This window comes from Suncus etruscus, chromosome 13, assembly GCF_024139225.1.
Source record: "Suncus etruscus isolate mSunEtr1 chromosome 13, mSunEtr1.pri.cur, whole genome shotgun sequence".
Taxonomy (NCBI): domain Eukaryota; kingdom Metazoa; phylum Chordata; class Mammalia; order Eulipotyphla; family Soricidae; genus Suncus; species Suncus etruscus.
In genome coordinates this window covers 38,711,843-38,723,939 of record NC_064860.1, presented here as the reverse complement: position 1 = coordinate 38,723,939, position 12,097 = coordinate 38,711,843, and the positions used below count along the sequence as shown (strand labels likewise).

Genomic DNA, 12,097 nt, shown 5'->3' with positions numbered 1-12,097 from the left:
ATGTCAAGTTCGTATGACTTATTATAGCTAAACACGTAACGGAGCCCCAAAAAGTAATGATCATCTTTTAAAAAAAAAAAGTGGTAAATTACAAAGGAGAGCTGTCTTCTGACTTGTAAAATCTTAGTAGCTGATTATGCAGCCATCTGAAATAACATTCACTTAGATATTACGTTTAATATTTTTAAACCTATTGGCTCATGTCTGTGAAGCATCTGAACTTTTCTTCTGTGACAGAAAAATATTATAGTTGAGTTTGTGCAAATCTAGAAATAAGGACATTTAATGACCCCCACATACAAACTCTGAGATAAAAAGAAGTTTTGCTTCTAACTAGTAAGTTTTTTATACAAGATCAGCATTAAAGATGGCTCAGAGAATGGTAAGGCAATAGTGAGAAACATTAGCTGTACTTGTCTTCCAGGTGTTGGATTACATAGCATGTACCATCCTAGCTGGTCTTTTGATATAACAGACAGGGTGAGTAATTATGTCCCAATGGCTGGTCTTAGGACCAGAGGCACAGTTTTGGGTAAAGTGCAGTACTAGGGTCGAGGCATGTGGGTAGAACTGAAGTTCTGTGTCCAAGAAGGTCCTCAATAGTTCTTATTAGTGCATCTTAAAGTCTCAATCTAAACCACAGACTCTGAAAAGACAAAACACTCTGGGATTCACATGGGAAGTGTAGAATGCAGAGATTTTCAATAGGTTAAGATAGAAATAAACAAAGCAAAACTTCTTTCTATTGTACTCTAGGGAAAGAAATGGCAGCATTCAACCAAAAAAGTGTCTTTAGAAAAAAGTGTCCTTCTAATTTGCCTTTGATTTACATATGGGCATAATAAAATTCTCACTCACAGATTAACTTCACACTAATTTATCTGGCTATGACTTTTGCCCTCTGAGCACACACACACAGCCATAGGAGATGATCCCCCCCAAAAATAACATATAGACAACAGAACTAAATAACTTCTAGGTTCCCAAGGATTTCAATTCACAATCACCTTAAGGACTACTTTTGCCCTTTCTTCATTCATTCACGGGGGAAAAACTAAGTTCATTAAAATCAGGAACAAAGGCTGGGCTGTATTTCATTGGTAGAGGACATGCCTTACATTTTTGATCCTTGTTTGAAGAAAAAAATGGACTGGACTTATCTTGTCAGATAGCAAAGGGATGGGCTCATTCTTGGCATGCAGAGAGCCCTGGGCGCACTCCCTGACTCTATCAGGCTTCCCAAGTACCAACAAATGAAGCCTCAAGGCATGAGAACCACTGTGAGCCCCCCTTCAAACAAAAAATGGAGCTGTATGGCACATTAAGAATTTCAAATCAATTTGGAACTAGTTTCAAAAAATTCTTGTTACACCTTAATCGAATAGGACATACAGTGGTTTCCCAAGTCAGGAACTGGGAGTGATTTTTGGAGTGTAACCCACTACCACACACTGATGGTAGGTCCAGTAAGTATTTCAAGGCAAAGGAGGCCAACTTCCTAGTTGCCTATTTGGAGAGACAGCTGAATGTGAGTGCTGAGTTATCAAAAAATGATAATCCTAAGAACATGCATATATTCCTAAATCCTTACCCTTTTTCAATCTTTTAAAAAATTTTACAAATTAAAATTCATTTCCACATTTTTAAGAGGATACATTCTAGCCTCTCCTGTGAAATAGCTAATGTTAGAAGACAAGGGCGATGGGGCCGGGCGGTGGCGCTAGAGGTAAGGTGCCTGCCTTGCCAGCGCTAGCCTAGGACGGACCGCGGTTCGATCCCCCGGTGTCCCATATGGTCCCCCAAGCCAGGAGCGACTTCTGAGCGCATAGCCAGGAGTAACCCCTGAGCGTCACTGGGTGTGGCCCCCCCCCCCAAAAAAAAAGAAGACAAGGGCGAGGCAAATGAATTATCTTTAAAATTCCTAAATAATCTTGCATTAAAAAAAGGGTCATTAGGGGCTGGATCAATAGCACAGCAGTAGGGCAATTGCCTTGCACTTGGCTGAGGCATCCCATCTGGTCCCTCAAGCCAGGAGCGATTTCTGAGCAAATAGCCAGGTGTAACCCCTGAGCATCACCGGGTGTGCCCCCCCCAAAGGGTCATTATAATGTTGATCCTCATTGTCGTTTACCCTATGAATAAAAATTGCCATAAAGGTTTATTTTTTCTTTGTGTCTTTCCACACTTCTGATTCATTAAGTTTTATAAGTAAAGCATGATCACTGTGTAATTCTCACTCCTTAGAAAAACGCTGCCAACACTTAAAGGGCCTACATTAAAAATTAAAATAAATTTGTGGAAGTGGCACAAAATACTTCCCCCAAACAACCTGCACATGCCAACTGAAAAAACATCTATTTCTTTATCCATAATTGTCACTTAACATTTTTATATATGATGGACCAGCAAAATGGCTCAAAGGGCTAGGGAGCTGGTTCATTCCCTAGTACATGGTCTCTTCAGCTCAGAGGCAGGAGATGCCCATCCAGGGATGTGTGGTCCAAAAATAAAAAAAATTATACACAATGAGAAATAATGTTTTTCATTTCATTAGAAGCTACTGTGTTCAGGGCCGGAGCAATAGCACCAGCTGTAAGGCATTTGCCTTGCACGTGGCCAACACAGGAAGGACCCCGATTGGAATCCCAGCATCCCATATGGTCCCCCGAGCTTGCCAGGAGTGACTTCTGAGCACAGAGCCAGGAGTAACCCGAGCGCCACCATATGTGACCCAAAATCAAATCAAAACCAAACCAAACAAAAAGAAGTTACTGTGTTACCTGTTAAGGAATTATTCAGTTTCTGGAACAGAATGTGATCAAAAGCATTAAAAGGGGCCTGGGAATACATAAGTTTACGGTGAGAATTATTAGGTTTGATCCTCAATCGCAGGGGTTGAAAGGAACATCAAAAAGAGAAATGAAAACGAGAAACTCATGTCTGACTCAGACTTACGTTTATGCCTATCCATAAATTATCAAAACTATTGGGGGGGGGCGTAGTGATAGCACAGCTGTAGGGCGTTTGCCTTGTACGTGGCTGCCCAGGACAGACCTGGGGTTCAATCCCCGGTGTCCCATATGGTCCTCCAAGTCAGAAGTGATTTCTGAGCGCATAGCCAGGAGTAACCCCTGAGCATCACTGATGTGGCCCAAATACCAAAAAAATTATTTTTGGAAATTATTTTACTTTTTATAATCATATATTAGCAAGAAAAACATTAAATTTATCATAATCAAGTGACTTTTCTGCTTCCTCTGCCAAAAATTGTATTCATATTGATAAATATTAAATATAAATTCCCACCCAAATCATATACTTAATTATCAAAAAGTTACTACTGCTAAATCTTAATTTATGTGAATATTCACCTAAATAATCATATCTCTGAACATTTTCAGATTTGAGTACACAATAAAATGATCTTTAATTCATATTACAGATGATAATTAGAACTATATGTAAGCCAAAGCTTTATTTGCAGATCGCCACTTTTTTCCTTAGCCCATTAAGTTTTTTATGTGGTAAAGACACATGTGGGATAAAATGTAATAATATTCTTGTGATGAAAGTTGTAAGAAACACAGATGCTATCTCTGAACAGAGCTGAGAAGAAGATATCATCAATACAATAAAATAAATATCTGACAGGAATAATTTTTGAAGCCTTTCCATTGTACTGTTTAAATTGAACTACTTTCCCTTAGTCTGTCACTTCGTTACAATTATATCTAATAGCCCACAGTTCTTCAGAATTCAATATGTGTATATGTGCACAAGTGCGTTCATGTGAGAGGCAGAGTAGGAGGGGGACTCCACAATAGAGAAGAGAAAGGGACAGAAAGTGAACTAAAACAAACACACTGAACCAATGAACACATTAACTTAACACATTGAGAACTGTCCTGGAAATTGTCACCAATTGAACCTTTCAAGTACAATGGAAAACTTGAAATATTAAAACTTAACATTTAGATTAAAAACCAATAAAAAAAATCTCAAAAAAAAACCCTCACTTTTCCCAATTAAAAGTTTTAACATATTTATCTGTTGTCTTGCTTAAGTGATTTATTCATAAAGTTTTCTATTCATCTCATGAACATTTTGAAGAAGATATTTATTTATTTTTTTACAATATTCACATCCCTAAATCCCCTGCTTTAGTCAGTGACAGGAAGGAATAATAGTGAAGTTTGGTAAGAACAGTTGAAGAGGCACATACGACCCATTTTCTGGGCCTTTAGAAGAGGTATTTGTTGGAGTTAACTGCTCTGAACAAACCTTATTAGAGGGTCTTTTAATTAGACCTTAATAAATAAAATGTTGACCCTTGAGCTTACTTCCATAACAGAGCAGACGAAACAATTTATATCTCTCCCACTACATTTTATTTTGGACAGAATATAACAACAAAAAGAATGGGTTTAATACTCAGATATATAATCATCTTCCTGTTTTGAACTTTTTGTTGCTCTGTTTCTAAAATTTAGTAAATGAATTCAGGTCTCAATTTCCCACTTTAGATGGCAAGCCTATGTCTGAAGGACCAGTTTATACTTGAAAATTTGTATCTGTGTACTAATGCACTCACACACATGGATATAAATATAAGAACACTATTTGAAGCACCATTTCATTTCTAGCATAAGAAAAAAAATCAACAAGTGTATCATCTTATTATAATTTTATAATTAAGCATAATAATGTAGTATAAAATGGCATTAAAATATAAATATCATTTAATGAAATAAAATAAAATTGAGTCAGTTGATGAAAATACCAAAATACCAGATTCTGCTCAGAAATATTTTAAAAGGCTCAAATAAAGTCATTTTTAATTATTACACAAGTATAAGGGATTTACTTCAAGATCAAATAAAGAGAAGAGTGAATAGCAAGACAAAAGTCAATTAATGAAACTATTTTTAACTGAACACATGCAAAAACCTCCACAATACAACTGCCTTTATCCTTAGGGACAGATGCCAAATACAAGAGCAAAGTCAAGAGTGACCGTTCAGCTTTCTGTTTTTAAGGCTAACTCTTCAAGAAGATTTTCACTTTAAAGGATCTTGGCACACTGAAAAGTAACCTGGATCTCTAATTTGAAGAACAAGACATGAAATTAAGATAATCTATTAATTATTAAAGTTAATAGAAAATTCTCTACCTAAATCAAAGTTTGGAATAAAAGCTGATTAAACTACTCATTTATTTCCTGCCTGCTTGACTTTACTCATGGGAGTTCAATTCAATATTAATTTAATACTTTCCATAAGTGAAAAAATGTTATACGCATTGGCATTAGCCATTACTTGATTATCAGCCAATGTGTTACAGCAAGCTGTATTTTTGGACAGCAACTCAACTATCTACTTCACAAATTATGAACAATCAAGTTTAAAACCTAGTTTCCTTCCTATTCACCAGCATACACCATGATACTCTCTCCCAAGTTTAAAATGATTAAAATTCAGGGAATATAATATTACAAAGTCAAACTTGAAAATGAAAACAAAATTTTAAGCACACCATACAGTAACCAATGAAGGGTAATTTCTTCTGACAACCCATTAGAGTTCCATAATCTCTGACAAGGTTTCCCTACCTTCAGAAGGTAACTGAAAATTGATTACATAGACAACAGACATACACACACACACTCTCTCTCCTACATATGTGTGTGCAAATGCACAAAAATGCACTGGTAATATCACCCATTATATTTATGTTTAGTCTATCGGTATTTAAACAGCTGAACTGCAATCGTGACCTAAAATATGGCTTATGTTGTGGGCAGGTCTGTTTGAGGACTGCTTGGAAGAGTCAGAAGCAGAAGAGTTTGCTATTGTAAGCAAAGGTGACATTGCTGAGCCATCAGGAAGAGCTGTAGCTATTTCTGGAAATAAAGATGTCATGTTAAAATTAGATAAGTGAGAGTTGGTCATGTGCATTGGTGGCATGTCAGGGAGAAGAGGAAAGCTTGGTTGAGCAAAACCAACAGGTCTTGGAGGAGATAAAATTGAACCAAACCTGTTATTTAAACTTCCACTGTTTACCTTCTCAGTGCTAGGATTTGAGAACATTTGGTTTGAAAAATAGGGGATTGAAATATCATTGGACAGTGTAGGATGAGCAGGGGAGTATGGGGGGTAGAAAGAAGGTAAAGAATTTTGGGGGTCTACAGGGATGAGAGCTGGAGTTCGAGTGGCACTAGACTGAGTAACCTGTGGAATGAAAGAAGTATTAGCATTGATTGGTGGATTCATGCCGCCCTCAGGAATAAAAGGAAAACCAAAATTTTGTGACAGTGTATGCTGGTCAGGAGCTGAGTTTTCATTAGGGACTTGTGGGCTATCAGGCATGAAACGAACAATACTTCCTCTCTTCTCAGTGGTAGGCTGCTGACGTCCAAGAATCATACTACCACTAGTAGACAGAGGAAGATGAGGAAGACTAGGATCAAAGACATTAGTATGTCTTTGGTTTCCAGAACGACTCCTTTCAGGTTGGCGAATTTTGGAAGCACTGCTATCTTGCAAGGGATGCCTTGATCGCTGGGGAACCGAAGAATTAGTCTGGCGTACAGGGGGACCTTGATCAGCATTTCCGTGAGACACAGAAGGGTGAGGCAGAGCTGGCCTTGCAATGCCATGCATGTTGGTTGTGACTGGAGGGTTCATTAGGCCCTTTGTCCCATGACTGTCAGTAATTCTCATGGGATTGGATTTCTGTACAGAAACATTGGGACTTGTGTTCCGACCTTGAATATCTCCTGATGAAGAGGGACTCGAAAAAGGAATATTCAAAGTGCTGTTTCTGGTGTTCATTGCACCTAGGGACATGTCACAACTTTCCCTAGTCTGACTCTCACTTTCTCTTCTAATATGGACACTTTCATGAGATGAGGGACAATTATATTCAATTGCAGAGGATGGGCCACACTGCGTATTCCTTTGGTGTTCTGAGAGTGACCTCTGGCTCCCAATGACTTGATCACCAAGGTGTGGTGCAAGTAAACTCTGCATGAAACTTTGGTGACATGTATTTTCACTGTCCCTTGTGGGGAGAGCGTTTCCAGTTGGTATGCTCTGAACAGAGGGATAAGGTAATCTCTTTTGACGATCGATTGGCGGTGGGCCAGGGTTTTGACTAATTCGAAAAGCCTGAGATTGCATACTCCTCAACGATGACACAGGATTGACTATTTCATTGTTTCTTGAAGATTGAACATCAAAATTACTTGGAGGCTGCTGACTGACTCCACCTGCTTTAAATGTCTGACAATCAGAGAGGCGGATGTCTGTGGGAACAGTGTGGTCCACACGTCCCTGCATATTATGAATGGTCAAACTCTTATTTCTAGGAACATCAAGATAGCTTCTCATTTCAAGCTGCTCTGAAACTCTGGCTCCCTGAATCGATATGCCCATTCTCTGCTCTGAATTAGAAGATGTCTTTCCAATAAGTGCCTCAGCAGAGTAGCTTGAAACTCTATTTCTCTCTGGCCGGTGTGGAGTGCAGGACATATCTGAAGGCCTAGTCACAATACTTGATTGGGATACCATTTGCTGCTCTAAGCCTCTAGAAGTTAAAAGTCTCTGCATTGGGTTATGGCCAGAAATGTGTTCAGAGGAAACCCCTGAACCTTGCTGCCTGCTTCCAACTTCCTGCTGCTGGTGCATAATATCTTGATTAAGATGATTTTGGGGGTGGTTATGGTGGCTACGGCTAGCTGAAGGGTTTTCACAAGTCTTCTCAGGTTGGGAACTTCCAAAGTGTTGCTGCAGCTGCTGCTGCAGCTGCTGATGGTGTGGATGGGGCTGGCCACTCTTGGGTCGAGGCTGGTCGGTACCATGGTGCTTTGGTTGTAAGGGATGCTGCGAGGTTGGTGTACCCTGAACAAGATTCCTTTTCTTTTGCATCTGAACCTCCTGTTGCAGAGTTCTCTGTTGGTGGACATTATGGGGTTGAGAGTGGACAGAGCTCTCCGTGTGAGATACGTGATGTTGCAACTGATATAAGTGATGCCTCTCTCTTAACTGCCCTGCTTGTTGCTGCTGCTTTAAGTAGAGATGGTTACTGTGAAGGTGAGCTGGAACATGTTGTTGCAGGGCTTGTAGATGTTGACTGCTCTGATTCTGCTGCTGCTCAGCAACTGAAGGCTGGGAACCGCACTGCACTTCAGTTTGCCTCAATGTAGAGGCCACAAAGCTGTTACTAGGTGGAAATAATCGTGTAAGGCCATCTCCATGGGCTGGGTTGCTAACAGGCACAGTGGAGTTTGAAGAATTTGGAGGGATCTGTGGAACCATCATTTGTGTTTGATCAGAAATACTGTCTGAAGGTTGGTTCATCAGGGTCATACTTTCAAGACTGAGGGGAGCTGGCTGACAATGCTTTTGTCGTTTAGCTGAAGACAGTAAAAGGTCATCTTGGACAGCACGCTTAGCAGAGTCTTTACGGCTTTCATGACTAGGCTTTAGGAGTGGCTCCTGCATCTGTGAATTCGATATGGTGCCAGACATGGTGGTGACCTGTTCTTGGGAATATTCTGTCATCAGAGAGGAACCTGAGGCCTGACTACCATAGGAGTTAGAAGAAACAGTCAGATTAACAGTTGCTGGACTGGCTGTTTGCTCTGAAGTTTGGGATAAACCAGCACAGCTGACAAGGGGATGGCTGATACTGCTCTGATGAATAAGATTATTTACGCTTAAACTGGTGATGCTTGGTGGCTGAGAAACTGAGCCCTGTAAAGAGGCATTTGATGTTTTAATTCCTACTGAACAACTTGGTTTCTCAAGGGGTCTCTCCACAGCTGCTTCCATTGAGTCCTGGGAATTAAATTCATTTGTTGTCACTTCTGCCTGTGTTGAGCCATTATCTTTAGAGATTTGTGCTTTGAAAGACTGCTCTTCCTCTAAAGATGTAGCTTCAGAAGGCTTTGTAGTAACTGCTCTTATATCAGCTTGAATGCCAGACCTTCCCTTCTCGAGGTTCTCCTGGTCAAAAATAGCTCGTGCTGCAAGAGCAACAATATCTGTTTGTTCTACGAAGGTACAGCTGTCACATGTGTTAGTTGTTGCACTGCTGGTCACATCATCTCTCACAGTTTCAGGAAGCATGGATGCAACTGAGAAGCTCCGGCTACTGCCAGAGCTGGTTGACATGGGAGAATCAGCTTGTCTACTGGTGAGCAAAGAGCCATTAATAATCTCCTGATCAGGGAGGCAGGAATGATGCTGTCCTGGATCCCTTTCATCACTGGTCATCAATAATAGCTCCTCCTGTTTGGGATGTAAATCAACACTAGAATCGACTATTTTAGAACTTTCTGAAGAAAATTCAGGATGATCCACCTGAACTGATAACGAAGATTTCTGAGGGTCTTTTTCTTTAGCAAGACCAGAAAGCAGTGCAGTTAAACCCTGCCCCTTCAATAGACTTGTGGTTTGCATTGTATCTGATGAATCTTGCTCAGTTCTGCAAGGTTCAGCAATAATTTCTACCTCAGAAACACAATCAGAACTTGTCTTGCTTGTGGTAGATGACAAGCCAGGAACCTGAGGAACCAAAATGCAGGGGTCACTTGGAGATGGATTCAGCATGTTGGCTGAAGAGCAGGATTTGGCAGCATCTGACAATGTTGAACCAGTTGGTTGCTTATCCTGAGAGGTCTCTTGTAAAATGGTATCTGAGTCTTTGGGTTTAGTTGGGGCTGATGCAAAAGGTTCGCTTGTCATAGACTTCTGGGAGGATAAACTAAAGTCTTCTGCTGGCTTGGATCTGGATACAGCCTCAGGTATCACTGATTCAGAATGTAGAACACCCAAAGAGTGTGACTCAGAAACATTTGTGCTATTTGCCTGTGACGCAGAAACAGGTGGCAATACAACAGGCAGGCTTTCCAGCAGTCCATCGCTACTGCATGGTGGCTCTGCTGAGCCTTCAGTGGTAGGGCAGTCTAACTTACCCACTTCTTTGACCGAATTCAGGGGACATGCTGGCTTGCAGGGGGTTAACTGTTTCTTGGCACCTGGCTTCTTATTCAACCTTTTGGACTTCATGTTAGACAAAGAAGCCACAGTATTCACCGAAGGGGGAGTTACTAGGTGACAATTACTGGGTAGTGTGGCTGAATTATCAGTTGTCATTATAGGAGATGCTACAGTAGTTAATGTACCACAGTTAGCTGGGGTGGCTTGACTATTTGCAGCAGTTTGAGGGTTGGCAGGCTGACTAATAGATAACTGTACACAACTTTGCCCAGCCATCTGTGATATGCTTTGATTGAGGCTGGCTAAAGCCCCAAATGTATTCAGGGCAACATTGGTATTTGGATCTTCGCTGGTGGTGGGTTGAATGATTTGCATAGGGGTTTGATTTGTAGTTCCTGCTGAAGATATCACAGGCTGCAGAGCAAAGAGCTGTCCATTTAAAGAAATGGTTTGAGGCTGCTGTTGGTTTGACATGGTAACAGAATAAGTTGGTGTTGAATTAGATGTTGATAAGGATGAAGGTCTTGGTAATATGTGAACAAGATGCTTTCCTCCAAAAGTCTGTGGGGTTGAAACATTTTGCACTGAATTATTAGATCCTATTATAGCACTAGCTCCATTGACAGGGAGTCGAACAGAACCAGTTGGTGGTGCAGATAGGAGTGGCAAAGGATTCTGATTAGCTGCCTGTATTATTACTATCTGTTGACCCACTGTTTGGTTAGGAACTTCTGCCCTCATCACTGTTGGGCATGGGGTGGTGCTGGGTGGCTGAAGAATAATAACATTTTGATTTGCTGTAGCTGCATTAACGGCTGGTCCAACTGGCTGGGCCATCTGAATCACCTGCATTGCTGAATTCAATGGAAGGATATTTTTTGGTGGCTGAGATTTAACTTGTGGCTGGGCAATTAGTGGCTGCTGCACTGGTAAAGATGGACACGAAGGCAAGGTTACAACTACCTGCTCAACTGTCCGTGCATTTGCTGGAAAGGAAGTGTTCAAGTTGATTCCTGTAGTCATGTGTCGACTATGGTTGCTTGTGGCGAGGCAAGTGCCAGACTCATTTAATACTGGTGTCACAACAGTAGATGGAGTCTGGCTTAAGGGCTGAATAGTGTTTCCTGCCAGTTGCAAAGTAGTCCAAGTTGTCTGTGTGTTGCCAGCTGAGGAAATTCGGGTAAGGCTATTAATGTTTTTCAAATCTGAAGTGCTAACTGCTGAAGAAGGCAAAGAACAAGTGAGAGACCAACCACTGTCCAAAGAAGTTGCAGAAAGAGTGCTTGCAGGACTGGTGGTCTTCTCTCCTGCAAGGGTAGATGGTGCAACGACTGCAGTAATACTTGTGGAGTCTCCACCCTTGTTAATGCTTGCTGAAAAAGACTCGCCTGCAGATCTCGGGGGCTGGGAACAGGCTGTGGTAGTGACTGAAACAACAAAGGTGGTTTGAAAATCATTTCTGAGATCTTGTGTGGTCATTGAGGACTTATTTCCATGGGACACTGTAGTGGCAACTTCAGAGGAGCAGGAGCTAGAGGGGATGCTAGTGGCACAGGGGGCTGTCTTTTTTAATAATCTCAGGCTAGCTTGCCCGTTCTTATTTTCAGAAGAATTTTCATCATTTGGACATGTTGGTAAAGAATGATGTTGGTGAGTCTCAGGCCCAGCAGGGACGGTGATTAGTGAGCCACTGGTGGCACCAAGCATACTCAATTCACTTTCAGAGGTGGAAATGTCGAGAATATTTTGAGCAGAAATGGTGGCAGGAAGACAAAGAGGAACAGGCTGGTTGGCAGCCAATGCAGAAACTGTGGTTTGATGCCATGGCTTGTTTTCGGAAGGGTAAACTCCAGAAATAGACACAGGAGTCACAAGATTGCAAGTCCTCTGGACTGGTACCACATTGGCAGTTTGCTTTTGTAAATTATGACCAACATTAAAGGTTATCCCCTGAACAGCTGTCCCCTGACTGTTTCCACCAGGCTGACTCCCGTTGGAATAAACGATGATATTTTTTTGAACTTGGTCACTGGGAATAACAACAGAAACCTTTGAGTTTTTAAGATTTCCTTTCCAGTGGATTGTGGGGTCATCAT

General features: G+C 41.1%; 1 protein-coding gene across 1 annotated transcript in view; it reads right to left on the bottom strand.

The window, feature by feature from the left end:
- The window catches only part of USF3 (upstream transcription factor family member 3), an 869,396-nt gene that overhangs the window by 841,407 nt on the left and 15,892 nt on the right, over window positions 1-12,097 (bottom strand). The window contains exon 6 of the mRNA XM_049785845.1: window positions 5,171-12,097. This exon is cut by the window's right edge and continues 96 nt beyond it. Within this exon, the coding sequence (XP_049641802.1) occupies window positions 5,748-12,097 (6,350 nt within the window). The 3' untranslated portion in view covers window positions 5,171-5,747. The remainder of the gene's footprint in view (window positions 1-5,170) is intronic.